Below are 21,134 nucleotides of genomic sequence, written 5' to 3'. Positions count from 1 at the left end.
TGGGTGTGCGTGTGGCTGGCTGGCTGAATGGGTGTGCGTGTGGCTGGCTGGGTGTGCGTGTGGCTGGCTGGCTGGGTGTGCGTGTGGCTGGCTGGCTGGGTGTGCGTGTGGCTGGCTGGGTGTGCGTGTGGCTGGCTGGGTGTGCGTGTGGCTGGCTGGCTGGCTGGATGGCTGGGTGGGTGTGCGTGCGGCTGGCTGGCTGGGTGTGCGTGCGGCTGGCTGGCTGGGTGTGCGTGCGGCTGGCTGGCTGGGTGTGCGTGCGGCTGGCTGGCTGGCTGGGTGTGCGTGCGGCTGGCTGGCTGGGTGTGCGTGCGGCTGGCTGGCTGGGTGTGCGTCGTGCGGCTGGCTGGCTGGGTGTGCGTGCGTCGGCTGGCTGGCTGGGTGTGCGTGCGGCTGGCTGGCTGGGTGTGCGTGCGGCTGGCTGGGTGTGCGTGTGGCTGGCTGGCTGGGTGTGCGTGTGGCTGGCTGGCTGGCTGGGTGTGCGTGTGGCTGGCTGGCTGGGTGTGCGTGTGGCTGGCTGGCTGGGTGTGCGTGTGGCTGGCTGGCTGGCTGGGTGTGCGTGTGGCTGGCTGGCTGGCTGGCTGGGTGTGCGTGTGGCTGGCTGGCTGGCTGGCTGGGTGTGCGTGTGGCTGGCTGGCTGGCTGGGTGTGCGTGTGGCTGGCTGGCTGGCTGGGTGTGCGTGTGGCTGGCTGGCTGGCTGGGTGTGCGTGTGGCTGGCTGGCTGGCGTGTGGCTGGCTGGCTGGCTGGGTGTGCGTGTGGCTGGCTGGCTGGGCGTGCGTCGGCTGGCTGGCTGGGCGTGCGTGCGGCTGGCTGGCTGGGCGTGCGTGCGGCTGGCTGGCTGGGCGTGCGTGCGGCTGGCTGGCTGGGCGTGCGTGCGGCTGCTGGCTGGCTGGCGCGTGCGTGTTCGGCTGGCTGGCTTCTCGTTCTTCTTTCGTCTTAGCGTCGTCGTGCGGCTGGCTGGGCGCGTCCGGCTGCTGGCTGGCGTGCGTCGGCTGGCCTGGCGTGCGGCGCGGCTGGCTGGGCGTCGTGGCGCTGGCTGGCTGTCGTCGCTTGGCTGCCCGTTGGCTGGCTTGCGTCGCGGCTGGGTTCGTTCGGCGCGTCTGCTGCCTTGGCCGTGGCGTGCGTGCTGCTGGCTGGGCGTCGTGCGTCGCGGCTGGCGCTGCGTCTGGCTGGCGCGTGCGTGCGCGGCTGGCTGGCTGGCGGCGTGCGTGCTGGCTGGGCGTGCGTGCGGCTGGCTGGCTGGGCGTCGCGGCGTCTGCTGGCTCGCTGGCTGGCTGGCTGGGCGTGCGTGCGTCGGGCTGGCTGGCTGCGTCGGCTGGCTTGGCTGGCTGGGCGTGCGTGCGGCTGGCTGGCTGGCTGCGTCGGCGCTGGCTGGGCGTGCGTTTGGGCTGGCTGGCTGGGCGTCGTGCGCTTGCTGGGCGTCCGTGCGGCTGGCTGGCTGGGCGTGCGTGCGGCTGGCTGGCTGGGCGTGCGTGCGGCTGGCTGGGCGTCGCGGCTGGCCGCCGGCCGGCTGGGCGTCGCGTGCGGCTGGGCGTGCGTGCGGCTGGCTGGCTGGGCGTGCGTGCGGCTGGCTGGGCGTGCGTGCGCGGCTGGCTGGCTGGGCATGCGGCTGGCTGGGTGTGCGTGTGGCTGGCCGGCTGGCTGGGTGTGCGTGTGGCTGGCCGGCTGGCTGGGTGTGCGTGTGGCTGGCTGGGTGTGCGTGTGGCTGGCTGGGTGTGCGTGTGGCTGGCTGGGTGTGCGTGTGGCTGGCTGGCTGGGTGTGCGTGTGGCTGGGTGTGCGTGTGGCTAGCTGGCTGGGTGGGTGTGCGTGTGGCTGGGCTGGGTGGGTGTGCGTGTGACTGGCTGGGTGGGTGGGTGTGCGTGTGGCTGGCTGGGTGGGTGGGTGTGCGTGCATGCGTGTGGCGGGCTGGGTGGGTGTGCGTGCGTGTGGCTGGGTGTGTGGCTGGCTGACTGGCTGGCTGTGCGTGTGGCTGGCTGGCTGGGTGTGCGTGTGGCTGGATGGGTGTGCGTGTGGCTGGATGGGTGTGCGTGTGGCTGGCTGGCTGGCTGTGCGTGTGGCTGGCTGGCTGTGCGTGTGGCTGGCTGGCTGGCTGTGCGTGTGCATGTGGCAGGCTGTGCGTGTGCATGTGGCAGGCTGGGTGTGCTTGTGGCTGGCTGGCTGGCTGGGGGTGCGTGTGGCTGGCTGGCCGGGTGGGTGTGCGTGTGGCTGGCTGGCCGGCTGGGTGTGGGTGTGCGTGTGGCTGGCTGGCTGGCTGGGTGTGCGTGTGGCTGGCTGGCTGGCTGGGTGGGTGTGCGTGTGGCTGGCTGGCTGGCTGGGTGGGTGTGCGTGTGGCTGGCTGGCTGGCTAGCTGGGTGTGCGTGTGGCTGGCTGGGGTGAGTGTGGCTGGCTGGCTGGCTGGGTGGGGGTGCGTGTGGCTGGCTGGCTGGCTGGGTGGGGGGTGCGTGTGGCTGGCTGGGTGGGGGTGCGTGTGGCTGGCTGGCTGGCTGGGTGGGGGTGCGTGTGGCTGGCTATCTGGCTGGGTGGGGGTGCGTGTGGCTGGCTGGCTGGCTGGGTGGGGTGCGTGTGGCTGGCTGATCTGGGTGTGCGTGTGGCTGGCTGGCTATCTGGGTGTGCGTGTGGCTGGCTATCTGGGTGTGCGTGTGGCTGGCTTCTGGGTGTGCGTGTGGCTGGCTCATCTGGGTGTGCGTGTGGCTGGCTGGGTGGGTGTGCGTGTGGCTGGCTGGTAGCTGGGTGTGCGTGTGGCTGGCTGGCTGGCTAGCTGGGTGTGCGTGTGGCTGGCTGGCTAGCTGGGTGTGCGTGTGGCTGGCTGGCTGGCTAGCTGGGTGTGCGTGTGGCTGGCTGGGGGTGCGTGTGGCTGGCTGGCTGGCTAGCTGGGTGTGCGTGTGGCTGGCTGGCTAGCTGGGTGTGCGTGTGGCTGGCTGGCTGGCTAGCTGGGTGTGCGTGTGGCTGGCTGGCTGGCTAGCTGGGTGTGCGTGTGGCTGGCTGGCTGGGTGGGGGTGCGTGTGGCTGGCTGGCTGGGTGGGGGTGCGTGTGGCTGGCTGGCTGGGTGGGGGTGCGTGTGGCTGGCTGGCTGGGTGGGGGTGCGTGTGGCTGGCTGGCTGGGTGGGGGTGCGTGTGGCTGGCTGGCTGGGTGGGGGTGCGTGTGGCTGGCTATCTGGGTGTGCGTGTGGCTGGCTGGCTATCTGGGTGTGCGTGTGGCTGGCTGGGTGGGGGTGCGTGTGGCTGGCTGTCTGGGTGTGCGTGTGGCTGGCTGGCTGGCCATCTGGGTGTGCGTGTGGCTGGCTGGCTGGCCATCTGGGTGTGCGTGTGGCTGGCTGGCTGGCTGGCTGGCTATCTGGGTGTGCGTGTGGCTGGCTGGCTATCTGGGTGTGAGTGTGGCTGGCTGGCTGGCTGGCTATCTGGGTGTGCGTGTGGCTGGCTGGCTGGCTAGCTGGGTGTGCGTGTGGCTGGCTAGCTGGGTGTGCGTGTGGCTGGCTAGCTGGCTAGCTGGGTGTGCGTGTGGCTGGCTGGCTGGCTAGCTGGGTGTGCGTGTGGCTGGCTGGCTGGCTAGCTGGGTGTGCGTGTGGCTGGCTGGCTGGCTAGCTGGGTGTGCGTGTGGCTGGCTGGCTGGGTGTGCGTGTGGCTGACTGGCTGGGTATGCGGCAGGCTGGGTGTGCGTGTGGCTGGCTGGCTGGCCGGGGTGCGTGTGGCTGGCTGGGTGGGTGTGCGTGTGGCTGGCTGGCTGGCTGGGTGGGTGTGCGTGTGGCTGGCTGGCTGGCTAGCTGGGTGTGCGTGTGGCTGGCTGGCTAGCTGGGTGTGCGTGTGGCTGGCTGGCTAGCTGGGTGTGCGTGTGGCTGGCTGGCTGGCTAGCTGGGTGTGCGTGTGGCTGGCTGGGGGTGCGTGTGGCTGGCTGGCTGGCTGGGGGTGCGTGTGGCTGGCTATCTGGGTGTGCGTGTGGCTGGCTGGCTGGCTATCTGGGTGTGCGTGTGGCTGGCTGGCTGGCTATCTGGGTGTGCGTGTGGCTGGCTATCTGGGTGTGCGTGTGGCTGGCTGGCTGGCTAGCTGGGTGTGCGTGTGGCTGGCTGGCTGGCTAGCTGGGTGTGCGTGTGGCTGGCTGGCTGGCTGGGTGTGCGTGTGGCTGGCTGGCTGGGTGTGCGTGTGGCTGGCTAGCTGGGTGTGCGTGTGGCTGGCTAGCTGGGTGTGCGTGTGGCTGGCTAGCTGGGTGTGCGTGTGGCTGGCTAGCTGGGTGTGCGTGTGGCTGGCTAGCTGGGTGTGCGTGTGGCTGGCTAGCTGGGTGTGCGTGTGGCTGGCTAGCTGGGTGTGCGTGTGGCTGGCTAGCTGGGTGTGCGTGTGGCTGGCTAGCTGGTGTGCGTGTGGCTGGCTAGCTGGGTGTGCGTGTGGCTGGCTAGCTGGGTGTGCGTGTGGCTGGCTAGCTGGGTGTGCGTGTGGCTGGCTAGCTGGGTGTGCGTGTGGCTGGCTAGCTGGGTGTGCGTGTGGCTGGCTAGCTGGGTGTGCGTGTGGCTGGCTGGCTGGCTAGCTGGGTGTGCGTGTGGCTGGCTGGCTGGCTAGCTGGGTGTGCGTGTGGCTGGCTGGCTGGCTAGCTGGGTGTGCGTGTGGCTGGCTGGCTGGCTGGGTGTGCGTGTGGCTGGCTGGCTGGCTAGCTGGGTGTGCGTGTGGCTGGCTGGCTGGCTAGCTGGGTGTGCGTGTGGCTGGCTGGCTGGCTAGCTGGGTGTGCGTGTGGCTGGCTGGCTGGCTAGCTGGGTGTGCGTGTGGCTGGCTGGCTGGCTAGCTGGGTGTGCGTGTGGCTGGCTGGCTGGCTAGCTGGGTGTGCGTGTGGCTGGCTGGCTGGCTAGCTGGGTGTGCGTGTGGCTGGCTGGCTGGCTAGCTGGGTGTGCGTGTGGCTGGCTGGCTGGCTGGCTGGGTGTGCGTGTGGCTGGCTGGCTGGCTGGCTGGGTGTGCGTGTGGCTGGCTGGCTGGGTGTGCGTGTGGCTGGCTGGCTGGGTGTGCGTGTGGCTGGCTGGCTGGGTGTCTGGCTGGGTGTGCGTGTGGCAGGCTGGGTGTGCGTGTGGCTGGCTGGGTGTGCGTGTGGCAGGCTGGGTGTGCGTGTGGCAGGCTGGGTGTGCGTGTGGCAGGCTGGGTGTGCGTGTGGCAGGCTGGGAGTGCGTGTGGTTCATTAACGTGCCTGTAGTAACCTATGACCCAAAAAGGTTTAGAGGAAATCAAGAAAGGGAGTGGAGGATATAAAGTGAGGAGGGAGGAGAGGAGGGAGGGAGGGGTGAGGAGGGAGGGAGGGAGGGGTGAGGAGGGAGGGAGGGGGGTGAGGAGGGAGGGAGGGGTGAGGACTGCGAGCAGTAGAGCCTCATCAGGAAGGAAGAGGTCCGGTATGAGGGAAATCAGGCCATGTCTGTCTGGTGGTGGATAGAAGAGCTCCATGGAGGACTTCCTGCCTGTCTACAGCGTCTCCTCTCACCTCCTACCGCAGCTGCGCGTGTGTGTGACATGTGTGTGTGTAACTGTGTGTGTGTAACTGTGTGTGTGTAGCTGTGTGTGTGTAGCTGTGTGTGTGTGTAGCTGTGTGTGTGTGTAACCAGACACACGCACACCCAGCCAGTGTGTAAAGTCTAACTAACTGTGTGTGTGTGTGTAACGCGCGCGCATGTGTGTAAGTGTGTGTGTGTGTGTGTGTAACGTGTGTGTGTGTAATGTGTGTGTGTGTGTAACACGTGTATGTTTGTGTAACGTGACTGTGTTTGTAATGTGTCTATGTGTGCGTAATGTGTGTGTGTAACGTGTGTGTGTTCTCACCACATCACTAGCAGTAGAGAAGTCATGGTTGAGCAGGCTCTCCAGGGCCATCCAGCGGACCGGCCTGTTCTCGTTGTCTCCCAGACAGTGGTAGTCCATGGGGAACAGGTCTCTGGACAGGGCGTTGTCACAGATCTTCACCTGCATACTGTCATCAATACTGTCAGCGGGAGGGGGGAGAGGACAGAGGAGGGGGTAGAGGACAGAGGAGGAGGAGGGGGTAGAGGACAGAGGAGGAGGGGGTAGAGGACAGGGTAACAGAGGAGGGGGGTAGAGGACAGAGGAGGAGGGGTAGAGGACAGAGGAGGGGGTAGAGGACAGGGTAACAGAGGAGGGGGGTAGAGGACAGAGGAGGGGGGAGAGGACAGAGGAGGAGGGGTAGAGGACAGAGGGGGGGAGAAGACAGGGTAACAGAGGAGGGGGGGGGGTAGAGGACAGAGGAAGGGGGTAGAGGACAGAGGAGGGGGAGAGGACAGAGGAGGAGGGGTAGAGGACAGGGTAACAGAGGAGGGGGGGTAGAGGACAGAGGAGGAGGGGTAGAGGACAGGGTCACAGAGGAGGGGGGTAGAGGAAGGGGGAGAGGACAGAGGAGGGGGAGAGGACAGGGTCACAGAGGAGGGGGGGTAGAGGACAGAGGAGGGGGGGTAGAGGACAGGGTCACAGAGGAGGGGGGGGTAGAGGACAGAGGAAGGGGGAGAGAGGACAGAGGAGGAGAGGACAGGGTCACAGAGGAGGGGGGGTAGAGGACAGAGGAGGGGGGTTAGAGGACAGAGGAGGGGTAGAGGACAGAGGAGGGGGGGTAGAGGACAGGGGAGGAGGGGTAGAGGACAGGGTCACAGAGGAGGGGGGGGGGTAGAGGACAGGGGAGGGAGGACAGGGTTAACTGATTCAACATACATGTACATTCCCAGTTGTTGATATTAAGTGTTTATGAAATGCTTGTGAATGTGTTGTATTGGTCACACGCGCCGAATACAACAGGTGTAGACTTTTCCGTGCAATGCTTACTTACGAGCCCTTACACAACAATGTAGAGTTAAAAAGACAAATATTAGAGAAATAAATATGGAAATAATAACAATAAAATAACAAATGCTGAGTCAATGTCCAAGGCGTACCGATGCTGAGTCAATGTCCAAGGAGTACCGATGCTGAGTCAATGTCCAAGGAGTACCGATGCTGAGTCAATGTCCAAGGAGTACCGATGCTGAGTCAATGTCCAAGGAGTACCGATGCTGAGTCAATGTCCAAGGAGTACCGATGCTGAGTCAATGTCCAAGGAGTACCGATGCTGAGTCAATGTCCAAGGAGTACCGATGCTGAGTCAATGTCCAAGGAGTACCGATGCTGAGTCAATGTCCAAGGGTACAAGGTAGTTGAGGTAATGAAGTATGTACATGTGGGTAGGGGTAAAAGTGACTTGGCAATCAGGATATATTGTGACCCGATTCAGAAAACTAGATGGATGTCGCAAGCCACGACATCACAGGAGAGCCGTTTGAACATAAAAAATAAAATAAAAAATTCCCCGATTTGGTCCTGCCGTACATACCTACACGTACGCTACGGTCACAAGACGCAGGCCTCCTTATTGTCGCTAGAATTTCTAAGCAAACAGCTGGAGGCAGGGCTTTCTCCTATAGAGCTCCATTTTTATGGAATGGTCTGCCTGTCCATGTGAGAGAAGCAGACTCGGTCTCAACCATTAAGTCTTTATTGTAGACTCATCTCTTCAGTAGGTCCTATGATTGAGTGTAGTCTGGCCCAGGTGTGTGAAGGTGAACGGAAAGGCACTGGAGCAACAGACTGCCCTTGCTGTCTCTGCCTGGCCGGTTCCCCTCACTCCACTGGGATTCTCTGCCTCTAACCCTACTACAGGGGCTGAGTCACTGGCTTACTGGTACTCTTCCATGCCGTCCCTAGGAGGGGTGCGTCACTTGAGTGGTTTGAGTCACTGACATGATCTTCCTGCTGCTCCAGTTTCAACTTTTCTGCCTGCGGCTATGGAACCCTGACCTGTTCACCGGACGTGCTACCTGTCCCAGACATGCTGTTTTCAACTCTCTAGAGACAGCCGGAGCGGTAGAGATACTCTGAATGATAAGCTATGAAAAGCCAACTGACATTTACTCCTGAGGTGCTGACCTGTTGCACCCTTGACAACCACTGTGATTATTATTTGACCCTGCTGGTCATTTATGAACATTTGAACATCTTGGCCATGTTCTGTTATAATCTCCACCCGGCACAGCCAGAAGAGGACTGGCCACCCCTCATAGCCTGGTTCCTCTCTAGGTTTCTTCCTAGGTTTTGGCCTTTCTAGGGAGTTTTTCCTAGCCACCGTGCTTCTACACCTGCATTGCTTGCTGTTTGGGGTTTTAGGCTGGGTTTCTGTACAGCACTTTGAGATAAATACATTTGATTGATTGATTGAATGATTGATCAAAATGCGTTTTTAAGCAGAAATGCCTTCTGTAACATGTGAACTTTCATGTGCCTTAATAACAAATGTGTATACCATCTGTAAATACGAATACAATTGTTAAAATTACGAGCCTTGTTGGGTTAAGCTACAGAAAAGGTCAGCAATCTTCCCACCAGCCATGATTGGCTGAGATGAGTGGGCTGGACCTGCCGAGAGAAGAGTTTAGATTGGTCTGCCATATAGCAGGCTTCTGTCTATTTGAGCTGGTCAGTCTGTGTTGGTAATCCTGTCGAATGCAGTTTTTTTTAAAGTATTGTGTAGAGGAGCTGCATAAGTGTTGCTGTCCACTTTCTGGAGGATCACGTTTTGAAAAATCAGTGGAATTCGAGTCTGATACCTAAAGAGATGGAGATACCGGGTGACACGATACCGGGTGACACGATACCGGGTGACACGATACCGGGTGACACGATACTCACACACAGTTCCTGGCGGCCAAGTCTTTGTGGATGACCTCTCTCCTGGCCAGGTAGCTCATCCCACATGCTATCTGGATCGCCATGTGGACCAAGTCCTGCTGAGAGACTGCCTAGAGAGACAGAGGAAGAGAAACTAAGCATGAGAGAGAGGGGGGGGGAGAGAGAGAGAGAGAAAGAGCGTACAAAAGAGAGCGAGCGTGGTAGAAAAGTAGCCAGGTTGGTGATGTTTACAATTTCACCACACTGAGATAAAAAAAAAGATATATTAAAGGCTTGCATCACTGTAGGAGGACTTATTTGAGAGGCTTTTAAAGCACTTCTCAGATTCCACAAGATAAAGACTGTATAACAACAAGGAAACTCGTATTGTAGCTATTAAGTTCTACAGACAGGGCAGAGGGCCAAAATGGTCTGTTTAGGAGAAAAATGATTTGTTTTGTTTTTGAGGGTCCTAATAGACAGGCCTGAAGGACCACTGATTAATACAGAAACACAGAGGTTGCATCCCAAAAGGACCATAGGGCTCTGGTAGTGCACTACATAGCTAATAGGTAGTCATTTGGGACACACTGAAAGTAGAAGACAATCTAGTGAGACACGAGGAACCATAAGTCTGCTTCACTACCATCCTGTTATCTGTCTAATTAGCCCGGATGGCTTGATGTCTGAGCTGAGATCATGAAACGCTAATCACTGTAGCTTAGCCTAGCAGGATGTACATAAACAGCATATCATGACGCTAATCACAGTAGCTTAGCCTAGCAGTATGTACATAAACTGCTTATCATGAAGCTAATCACTGTGGCTTAGCCTAGCGGTGTCTACCTACACAAACATCTTGTGTTTAAAATGGAAAGGTGACAGACAACTAGCCGATGGATGACATGCTGTGTGAGCCGAAGAGAGAGAGGGAGAGAGGACGGATGACATGCTGTGTGAGCCGGAGAGAGAGAGAGAGGACGGATGACATGCTGTGTGAGCCGAAGAGAGAGAGAGGACAGGTGACATGCTGTGTGAGCCGAAGAGAGAGAGAGAGAGAGAGAGAGAGAGAGAGAGAGAGGACATGCTGTGTGAGCCGAAGAGAGAGAGAATAGGACGGATGACATGCTGTGTGAGCTGAAGAGAGAGAGAGAGAGAGAGAGAGGACGGATGACATGCTGTGTGAGCCGAAGAGAGAGAGAGAAGAGGACCGATGACATGCTGTGTGAGCCGAAGAGAGAGAGAGAAGAGGACCGATGACATGCTGTGTGAGCCGAAGAGAGAGAGAGAAGAGGACCGATGACATGCTGTGTGAGCCGAAGAGAGAGAGAGAAGAGGACAGATGACATGCTGTGTGAGCCGAAGAGAGAGAGAGAAGAGGACAGATGACATGCTGTGTGAGCCGAAGAGAGAGGACGGATGACATGCTGTGTGAGCCGAAGAGAGAGGACGGATGACATGCTGTGTGAGCCGAAGAGAGAGAGAGAGAGGACAGATGACATGCTGTGTGAGCCGAAGAGAGAGAGAGAAGAGGACCGATGACATGCTGTGTGAGCCGAAGAGAGAGAGAGAAGAGGACCGATGACATGCTGTGTGAGCCGAAGAGAGAGAGAGAAGAGGAAGGATGACATGCTGTGTGAGCCGAAGAGAGAGAGAAGAGGACGGATGACATGCTGTGTGAGCCGAAGAGAGAGAGAGAAGAGGACGGATGACATGCTGTGTGAGCCGGAGAGAGAGAGAGAGAGAGAGAGAGAGAGAGAGAGAGAGAGAGGACGGATGACATGCTGTGTGAGCCGAAGAGAGAGAGAGAAGAGGACCGATGACATGCTGTGTGAGCCGAAGAGAGAGAGAGAAGAGGACAGATGACATGCTGTGTGAGCCGAAGAGAGAGAGAGAAGAGGATGGATGACATGCTGTGTGAGCCGAAGAGAGAGGACGGATGACATGCTGTGTGAGCCGAAGAGAGAGGACGGATGACATGCTGTGTGAGCCGAAGAGAGAGAGAGAAGAGGAAGGATGACATGCTGTGTGAGCCGAAGAGAGAGAGAGAGAAGAGGACGGATGACATGCTGTGTGAGCCGAAGAGAGAGAGAGAGAAGAGGACGGATGACATGCTGTGTGAGCCGAAGAGAGAGAGAGAGAAGAGGACGGATGACATGCTGTGTGAGCCGAAGAGAGAGAGAGAGAAGAGGACGGATGACATGCTGTGTGAGCCGAAGAGAGAGAGAGAAGAGGACGGATGACATGCTGTGTGAGCCGAAGAGAGAGAGAGGACAGGTGACATGCTGTGTGAGCCGAAGAGAGAGAGAGAGAGAGAGAGAGAGAGAGAGAGAGAGAGAGGACATGCTGTGTGAGCCGAAGAGAGAGAGAATAGGACGGATGACATGCTGTGTGAGCTGAAGAGAGAGAGAGAGAGAGAGAGAGAGAGAGAGAGAGAAGGACGGATGACATGCTGTGTGAGCCGGAGAGAGAGAGAGAGAGAGAGGACGGATGACATGCTGTGTGAGCCGAAGAGAGAGAGAGAAGAGGACCGATGACATGCTGTGTGAGCCGAAGAGAGAGGACGGATGACATGCTGTGTGAGCCGAAGAGAGAGAGAGAGGAGGACGGATGACATGCTGTGTGAGCCGAAGAGAGAGAGAGAAGAGGACGGATGACATGCTGTGTGAGCCGAAGAGAGAGAGAGAAGAGGACGGATGACATGCTGTGTGAGCCGAAGAGAGAGAGAGAGAGGACATGCTGTGTGAGCCGAAGAGAGAGAGAATAGGACGGATGACATGCTGTGTGAGCTGAAGAGAGAGAGAGAGAGAGAGAGAGAGAGAAGACGGATGACATGCTGTGTGAGCCGAAGAGAGAGAGAGAGAGAGAGAGAGAGAGAGAGAGAGAGAGAGGAGACGGATGACATGCTGTGTGAGCCGAAGAGAGAGAGAGAGAGAAGAGAGAGAGAGAGAGAGGACGGATGACATGCTGTGTGAGCCGAAGAGAGAGAGAGAAGAGGACCGATGACATGCTGTGTGAGCCGAAGAGAGAGAGAGAAGAGGACGGATGACATGCTGTGTGAGCCGAAGAGAGAGAGAGGACAGGTGACATGCTGTGTGAGCCGAAGAGAGAGAAAGAGAGATGACATGCTGTGTGAGCCGAAGAGAGAGAGAATAGGACGGATGACATGCTGTGTGAGCCGAAGAGAGAGAGAGAGAGAGAGAGAGAGAGAGAGAGAGGACGGATGACATGCTGTGTGAGCCGAGAGAGAGAGAGAGAGAGAGAGAGAGAGAGAGAGAGAGAGAGAGAGAGAGAGAGAGAGAGAGAGGACGGATGACATGCTGTGTGAGCCGGAGAGAGAGAGAGAGAGAGAGAGGACGGATGACATGCTGTGTGAGCCGAAGAGAGAGAGAGAAGAGGACCGATGACATGCTGTGTGAGCCGAAGAGAGAGAGAGAAGAGGACCGATGACATGCTGTGTGAGCCGAAGAGAGAGGACAGATGACATGCTGTGTGAGCCGAAGAGAGAGAGAAGAGGAAGGATGACATGCTGTGTGAGCCGAAGAGAGAGAGAGAATAGGACGGATGACATGCTGTGTGAGCCGAAGAGAGAGAGAGAGAGAGAGAGAGAGAGAGACATCTGTGTGAGCCGAAGAGAGAGAGAGATAGGACGGATGACATGCTGTGTGAGCTGAAGAGAGAGAGAGAGAGAGAGAGAGGAGAGAACGGATGACATGCTGTGTGAGCCGAAGAGAGAGAGAGAAGAGGACCGATGACGATGTGGAGCCAGAGAGAGAGAGAAGAGGACAGATGACATGCTGTGTGAGCCGAAGAGAGAGAGAGAGAAGAGGACAGATGACATGCTGTGTGAGCCGAAGAGAGAGAGAGAAGAGGATGGATGACATGCTGTGTGAGCCGAAGAGAGAGGAGGACGGATGACATGCTGTGTGAGCCAAAGAGAGAGGACGGATGACATGCTGTGTGAGCCGAAGAGAGAGAGAGAAGAGGAAGGATGACATGCTGTGTGAGCCGAAGAGAGAGAGAAGAGGACGGATGACATGCTGTGTGAGCCGGAGAGAGAGAGAGAGACGGATGACATGCTGTGTGAGCCGAAGAGAGAGAGAATAGGACGGATGACATGCTGTGTGAGCCGAAGAGAGAGAGAGGACAGGTGACATGCTGTGTACCAAGAGAGAGAGAATAGGAGATGACATGCTGTGTGAGCTGAAGAGAGAGAGAGAGAGAGAGAGAGAGAGAGAGAGAGAGAGAGAGAGAGAGAGAGAGAGAGAGAGGACGGATGACATGCTGTGTGAGCCAGAGAGAGAGAGAGAGAGAGAGAGAGAGAGAGAGAGAGAGAGAGGACGGATGACATGCTGTGTGAGCCGAAGAGAGAGAGAGAAGAGGACCGATAACATGCTGTGTGAGCCGAAGAGAGAGAGAGGGAGGGACAGATGACATGCTGTGTGAGCCGAAGAGAGAGGACGGATGACATGCTGTGTGAGCCGAAGAGAGAGGACGGATGACATGCTGTGTGAGCCGAAGAGAGAGAGAGAAGTGGACGGAAGAGAGAGAGAGAAGTGGACATGCTGTGTGAGCCGAAGAGAGAGAGAGAGAGGACGGATGACATGCTGTGTGAGCCGAAGAGAGAGAGAGAGAGGACGGATGACATGCTGTGTGAGCCGAAGAGAGAGAGAGAGAGGACGGATGACATGCTGTGTGAGCCGAAGAGAGAGAGAGAGGACAGATGACATGCTGTGTGAGCCGAAGAGAGAGAGAGAGAGGGGACGGATGACATGCTGTGTGAGCCGATACCCCTGAAGAGTGAAAGAGAGCCTCTGATGTACACCATCAGGGTTTTAACATAACCCTGCTCTGCGTCTCAAATGGCACCCTATTCCCCATAGGGCCCTGGTCAAATGTTGTGCACTACATAGGGAATAGGGTGACATTTGGGATGACATCTCAGCCCGAGTCAGACACACTGCTGGGGTGAGATGCATTGTGGGCCAGGGGGCAGGCTCTGATGGACACAGCAGAGATTGCCAGCTGTCAAACACACACACACACACACACACACACACACACACACACACACACACACACACACACACACACACACACACACACACACACACACACACACACACACACACACACACACACACACACACACACAGGGAAGAGATTTACAGCTGTTTAATGTTCTGTGACCTGATCTGTCAGCGTGACTCAACTCGTATTAAAATGGACCCTTTGTGTTAGAGATTAAGACACCAGCGCCTTGCAACATCGTAACGTGATTAAACCCAGAGCCATATACATATATATATATATATAAAACACAACATTATAAACGGGGTTGTTCAAGTCCTGAATGCTGACAGCCGTTGTATATCAGACCGTATACCAACGGTATAACAAAACATTGGTAACCAGTTTATAATAGCAATAAGGAACCTCTCTCTCTCTACACACACAATAGCATGGTCAGAGCCATATATACACAGTGCCTTGGTAAAGTATTTTTCCATATTTTGTTAAGTTACAGCCTTATTCTAAAATGGATTAAATAAAATAAATAAAAAAATCCTCAGCAATCTACACACAATGCCCCATAATGACAAAACCAAAACAGGTTTAGAATTTTTTTGCGAATGTATAAAAACTAACAGAAATAGGTAAATAAAGTAAGTATTTACTCAGTACTTTGTCGAAGCACCTCACATAAGTATTAAGACCCCTTGCTTTGAGACTCGAAATTGATTAAATTATTTCCCCCCTCAATATACACACACTACACCATAATGACAAAACAAAAACAGGATTTTAGATTTTGTTTTGCAAATTTATAAAAAATTATCTAAAACCGAAATATCACATTTACACAAGTATTCAGATCCTTTACTGAGTACTTTGTTGAAGCACCTTTGGCAGCGATTAGTCTTGAGTGTTCTTGGGTATGATGCTACAAGCTTGGCACACCTGTATTTGGGGAGTTTCTCCCATTCTTCTCTGCAGATCCTCTCAAACTCTGTCAGGTTGGATGGGGAGCGTTGCTGCACAGCTATTTTCAGGTCTCTCCAGAGATGTTCGATCGTGTTCAAATCAGAGCCCAGGACATTCAGAGGACATTCAGAGACTTGTCATGAAGCCACTCCTGCATTGTCTTGGCTGTGCGCTTACGATCATTGTCCTGTTGGAAGGTGAACCTTCGCCCCTGTCTGAGGTCCTGAGAAGGTTTTCGTCAAGGATCTCTGTACTTTTCTCAGTTCATCTTTCCCTCGATCCTGACTAGTCTCCCAGTACCTGCCGCTGAAAAACATCCCCACAGCATGATGCTGCCACCACCATGCTTCACCGTAGGGATGGTGCCAGGTTTCCTCCAGACGTGACGCTTGGCATTCAGGTCAAAGAGTTCAACCTTGGTTTCATCAGATCAGACAATTTTGTTTCTCATGGTCAGAGACCTTTAGGCGCGTTTTGGCAAACTCCAAGCGGGCTGTCATGTGCCTTTTACTGAGGAGTGGCTTCCGTCTGGCCACTCTACCATAAAAGCCCGATTGGTGGAGTGCTGCAGAGATGGTTGTCCTTCTGGAAGGTTCTTCCATCTCCACAGAGGAAGTCTAGAGCTCAGTCAGAGTGATCATTAGGTTCTTGGTCACCTCCCTGACCAAGGCCTTTCTCCCCCAATTGTTCAGTTTGGCTGGGAGGCAGCTCTAGTCTTGGGGATTCCAAACTTCCATTTAAGAATGATGGAGGCCACTGCGTTCTTGGGGACCTTCAATGCTGCAGACATTTCTTGGTACCCTTCCCCAGATCTGTGACTTAACACAATCTAGTCGTCTCGAGAGCTCTATGGACAATTCCTTCGACCTCATGGCTTGGTTTTTGCTCTGACATGCAGGTGTGTGCCTTTCCAAATCATGTCCAATCATTTTAATTTACCACAGGTGGACTCTAATCAGGTTGTAGAAACATCTGAAGGATGATCAATGGAAACACGATGCACCTGAGCTCAATTTAGAGTCTTTAATCCACATCATTGGTGCCCGGGGAACAGTGGGTTAATAGCCTTGGTCAGGGGCAGAAAGACAGATTTTTTTTCTTCTCATCTTGTCAGAAGCCAATGGAAAGAAAAAGAAAGTACATGCATAGGTTTACACAAGGGCTTTGTTTACTTTATGAGATATAATAATACCTTGTGAAGCAGATGAGTAGAGAATGAGTCAAACTATAACGCTACGCTACAGACTGGCATAACGCTACAGACTGGCATAACGCTACGCTACAGACTGGCATAACGCTACGCTACGCTACAGACTGGCATAACGCTACGCTACGCTACAGACTGGCATAACGCTACGCTACGCTACAGACTGGCATAACGCTACGCTACGCTACAGACTGGCATAACGCTACACTACAGACTGGAATAATGCTATGCTCCCTCCGTGCTTTCCAGACACTTTAGGGTGCCTCCCAAACGGCAACCTAATTCCCCATAGTGTTCTGGTCTAAAGCAGTGCACTATGTAGGGAATAAGGTGCCATAGTGTTTTGGTCTAAAGTAATGCACTATATAGGGAACAGGGTGCCATAGGGCTCTGGTCTAAAGCAATGCACTACATAGGGAATAGGGTGACATTTGAGACACAGCCTCAGTCTCCCTCTAACGTTACACCGATGATTTATGTCTACATGTTTATTAAGACAGCAAGAGAAAAAACCTGTTATAAGTATGTCTTTGTTAGGCCCCTACAATCGCCTAAAGTATATTGTGAGAGGATAGATGGGAATCAAAGTGGCGGTGGTGTGTTATCCCAAACATACAAAGGAAGTTTTCTTTACAGTTATTGAGCAGCAAGCTTCGTCTTGTGATGGAAAATTAGTCGGTAGGTTTTTTTCTGCTGCACCTTAAACAAGGCTTCTCCTTCTTATTTTAAACGTGGAGTGTGTGCTTGCGTGCGTGCGTATCGAGAGTCTCGGTTCAAGGCTGATTGATCGGTTGGATTTACGTTACAGGCATCTCAGAGAACGCCGACGCCAAGTGGATCAAACGACCCCTGGGGTTACCCAGCACAATGAGGTGATTGTCTCTTCATGGGAGAAACAGTCTCTGCCCTGAGCCACAGATTAAAGGGGCGCTTAGCAATTCAGGGAAAAATCAAATTTCCCCAGAGTCAGAAGAACTCGTGGATACCATTTTAAAATGTCTTTGCATGCAGTTTGAAGGAAGTTAGCATTAGCGCAAATGCTAACTAGGGTTAGCACAATGAGCGGTTCCCATAGACTTTCCAGTCATTGCGCTAGTGCTAGTTAGCATTGGCTTGTGAAACTTATTTCACGAGTTTATCGTAATTCGGGGAAGTAGAAAACAGGGCTTCATTAACAAAAATCTTGAAGTATCCCTTTAATACACACTGCATTACAACCCCGAGAGACATTTTACAGGTCTGGGTATCGGTTGTTGTCAAACTGGTATTTAAGTGCCTATTGCTATAAAACACTATTGTTCTGTGTTAACACTATTACAGAGTTAGAGGGAGGGGGGGACAGGTGAAATGCTAAAGAGGGAAGGTAATGTCTGAACGGTGGGTTGCACAAGCAGCATACAATCAATTATACATCAGGGGTCCAGACTTACATCTCCCCCGGTGGCACCAGCCCATGATTTGGTCGCACCCCCAAAAAATGTTTGCCGTCGTCACGCAATAATTTTCTAAAGTCATTCACAGTGATTTATTAACACGTGTAATAGACTCCTGAGATGGTATTCAAGAAATACATTTCTGCTTAGATGAAATAATGTATGATTCAAGACATTTTTATATGCAACCTAATCCAGTGATAGTTACATGGGTAGACAATAGGCTATTGTTATATTTTACTGTTAAACGAGGGCTCCAGAATGTTCTATCGTTAAATAGAGATTAACTTGTGGCAGCAGGTAGCCTAGTGGTTTGAGCGTTGGACTAGTAACCGAAAGGTTGCAAAACCGAATCCCTGAGCTGACAAGGTACAAATCTGTCGTTCTGCCCCCTAAACAAGGCAGTTAACCCACTGTTCCTAGGCTGTCATTGAAAATTAAGATTTTTTTCTTAACTGACTTGCCTAGTTAAATAAAAGGTAAAATAAAAAATAAAACAATTTAAAAAATTGCCTACATTTTAATGTGCACTAATATCATAGTCTACAGTGAATTTGCAAAGTATTCAGACCCCTTGACTTTTTCCACATTGGTTACGTTACAGCCTTATTCTAAAATAGATTAAATTAGTTATTTTCCTCATCAATCTACACACAACACCCCATAATAACAAAGCGAAAACATATGTTTAGAAATTTTTGCAAATTAATATATATATATAAACTGAATGGTGGTGGCAGCATCATGCTGTGGGCATGTTTTTCAGTGGCAGGGATTGGGAGACTAGACAGGATCAAGGGAAAGATGAACGGAGCAAAAATACAGAGAGATCCTTGATGAAAACCTGCTACAGAGCGCTCAGGACAACGACCCTAAGCACACAGCCAAGACAACGACCCTAAGCACACAGCCAAGACAACGACCCTAAGCACACAGCCAAGACAACGACCCTAAGCACACAGCCAAGACAACGACCGTAAGCACACAGCCAAGACAACGACCCGGAGCACACAGCCAAGACAACGACCCGGAGCACACAGCCAAGACAACGACCCTAAGCACACAGCCAAGACAACGACCCTAAGCACACAGCCAAGACAACGACCCTAAGCACACAGCCAAGACAACGACCCTGAGCACACAGCCAAGACAACGACCCTAAGCACACAGCCAAGACAACGACCCTAAGCACACAGCCAAGACAACGACCCTAAGCACACAGCCAAGACAACGACCCTAAGCACACAGCCAAGACAACGCAGGAGAGTCTCTAAATATCCTTAAGAGGCCCAGCCACATTTGAACAATTTTTTAGAATACCTGTTTTTTCTTTGTCATTATGGGGTATTGTGTAGATTGATGAGGGGAGAAAAAAAACAATTTAATCCAGTTTAGAATAAGGCTGTAAAGTAACAAATTGTGGAAAAAAGGTGAGGGTCTGAATACTTTCCGAATGCACTGTAATTTATTTGGAGCCAATTCACCACCTGAGTAAGTGTTAACTAAAAACACATGAGCTCGATCACTAACTCTAAATATAATACCCACTGCTAGGAGCCATGTATTAAATCTAACAGTACATTCAATATCCTACAAAAACATTGCAGTTGTAGGCTACATGCACTCACACTTTCATTACAGGAATCACATAATGTTCGTTAACGTTGGACCAAATCATGGTTTTAGCCTCCTAAAAAAGAAATAGGACGTTTGGAGTGACGTGATCATGTAGAATGTGCAGCTCGCACCGATGTGACCAGTTCCATTTTTTATTATTCGCTCAGCCAAGTCAAAAGGGTCACAAAATGCGACTATAAAATGGTTGCAGTCTGAAGCCCTGAACATTAATAAACTGTATCAGGTTATTTCCCCCCCCACAATGCAGTTGATGGATGACAATGACAAAAATTCTATATTGCAGTTCTACTATGATATCTTATCCAGAACAGATATCCTTTATGTGGATGGTAGGATGATGGTAGGATGAATGTAGCCTGAATATAGGGTGAAGGAAGGATGAGAGTAGTATGACGGGATGACGTTGGGACGACTGTAGTGCGACAGTAGGACGACGGTAGGATAATGGTAAGATGAGGTGCGGCAGGTAGCCTAGTGCTTAGAGAGGCGAGCCAGTAACCAGAGGGTTGACAGTTTGCTTCCGATGGGGGGGGAAGGGGGGGGGGGATATGGCGGGAAGTAAGCTGGCAAGCGAGAGTTGCTGGTATCAGATTCTAGATGCCATTGCTTGCCGTTGTGCCCTTAAGCAAGGCACCTAACTCCCCACAACAGCAGCTCCCGGGTGACCCTAGCACCTCTTCAAAACCGATATGCGTTTATTTCGGAGGGGTTGAGTTAAAAGCGGAAGTCACATTTCAGTTGGACTTTGTGTGCCCAATAAACTGATCTTAAAATAATGGTAGGGTAACCATAGAACAATAGGATGACAGTAGACTAGAGAGAGGGTTGGGATAATGGTAGGGTAACCATAGAACAGTAGGACGACAGTAGACTAGAGAGGGTTGGGATAATGGTAGGATAACCATAGAACGGTAGGACGACAGTAGGCCAGAGCCAGGGTTGGGATAATGGTAGGATAACCATAGAACGGTAGGACAACAGTAGGCCAGAGCCAGGGTTGGGATAATGGTAGGATAACCATAGAACGGTAGGACGACAGTAGACTAGAGAGAGGGTTGGGATAATGGTAGGATAACCATAGAACGGTAGGATAACAGTAGACTAGAGAGGGTTGGGATAATGGTAGGATAACCATAGAACGGTAGGACGACAGTAGGCCAGAGCCAGGGTTGGGATAATTGTAGGATAACCATAGAACAATAGGATGACAGTAGACTAGAGAGGGTTTGGATAATGGTAGGATAACCATAGAACAGTAGAATGACAGTGGGCCAGAGCCAGGGTTGGGATAATTGTAGGATAACCATAGAACAATAGGATGACAGTAGACTAGAGAGGGTTGGGATAATGGTAGGATAACCATAGAACAGTAGAATGACAGTGGGCCAGAGCCAGGGTTAGGATAATTGTAGGATAACCATAGAACAATAGGATGACAGTAGGCTGGAGCCAGGGTTAGGAGCTCACCTGTGGGTTGTTGGCTTCAGCCAGCTTGCACTGTCTCAGGAACAGTTTGAGGTTACCCCAGTTCATATAGGGCAGTAGTACCATAGGCTTCTCTCCTTCCTCTGTACACACATGACTGATTGGGAGCAGGTTCCTGGAGGAGAGAGGGGGGGAAACATACTACATCAGTTACCCTACCGTTTCCCAACTCTGGTCCTCAAGTACCCCATAACAGCACACGTTTTGTTGTAACCCCGGACAAAAACACGAATCAACTTGTCAGCTAATCTTCAAGCTCTTGACAAGTAGAATAAGGTGTGCTTGTCCGGGGCCACAACAAAAATATGTACTGGTGGGGATACTGGAGGACCGGAGTTAGAGCTCATGCAGTGGCTTGCAAAAGTATTCACCCCCTTGGCATTTTTCCTATTTTGTTGCCTTATAACCTTGATTTAAAATAGATTTTTTTGGGGGGGGGGTTGTATCATTTGATTTAAACAACATGGCTACCACTTTGAAGATGCAAAATATTTTTTGTGAAACAAATAATAAGACAAAAAAACAGAAAACTTGAGCGTGCATAACTATTCACACCCCCAAAGTCAATACTTTGTAGAGCCACCTTCTGCAGCAATTACAGCTGCAAGTCTCTTGGGGTATGTCTCTATAAGCTTGGCATATCTAGCCACTGGGATTTTTGCCCATTCTTCAAGGCAAAACTGCTCCAGCTCCTTCAAGTTGGATGGGTTCCGCTGG

The 21,134-nt window shown here is 53.3% G+C and overlaps 1 protein-coding gene across 4 annotated transcripts in view; it reads right to left on the bottom strand.

The window, feature by feature from the left end:
* LOC106560633 (tyrosine-protein kinase RYK) overlaps positions 1-21,134 on the bottom strand; it is a 113,510-nt gene that overhangs the window by 14,190 nt on the left and 78,186 nt on the right. For all 4 annotated transcript variants that reach the window (XM_045687966.1, XM_045687969.1, XM_045687967.1 and 1 more), the window contains 3 exons: positions 20,400-20,532; positions 8,691-8,800; positions 5,787-5,946 (listed from right to left, as the gene is read on the bottom strand). In XM_045687966.1, coding sequence (XP_045543922.1) covers positions 5,787-5,946; positions 8,691-8,800; positions 20,400-20,532 — 403 coding nt within the window. The remainder of the gene's footprint in view (positions 1-5,786; positions 5,947-8,690; positions 8,801-20,399; positions 20,533-21,134) is intronic.

The sequence above is a fragment of the Salmo salar genome, chromosome ssa10 (genome assembly GCF_905237065.1).
Source record: "Salmo salar chromosome ssa10, Ssal_v3.1, whole genome shotgun sequence".
NCBI classification, from domain to species: Eukaryota; Metazoa; Chordata; class Actinopteri; order Salmoniformes; family Salmonidae; genus Salmo; species Salmo salar.
This window is presented reverse-complemented; position numbering and strand designations above follow the sequence as displayed.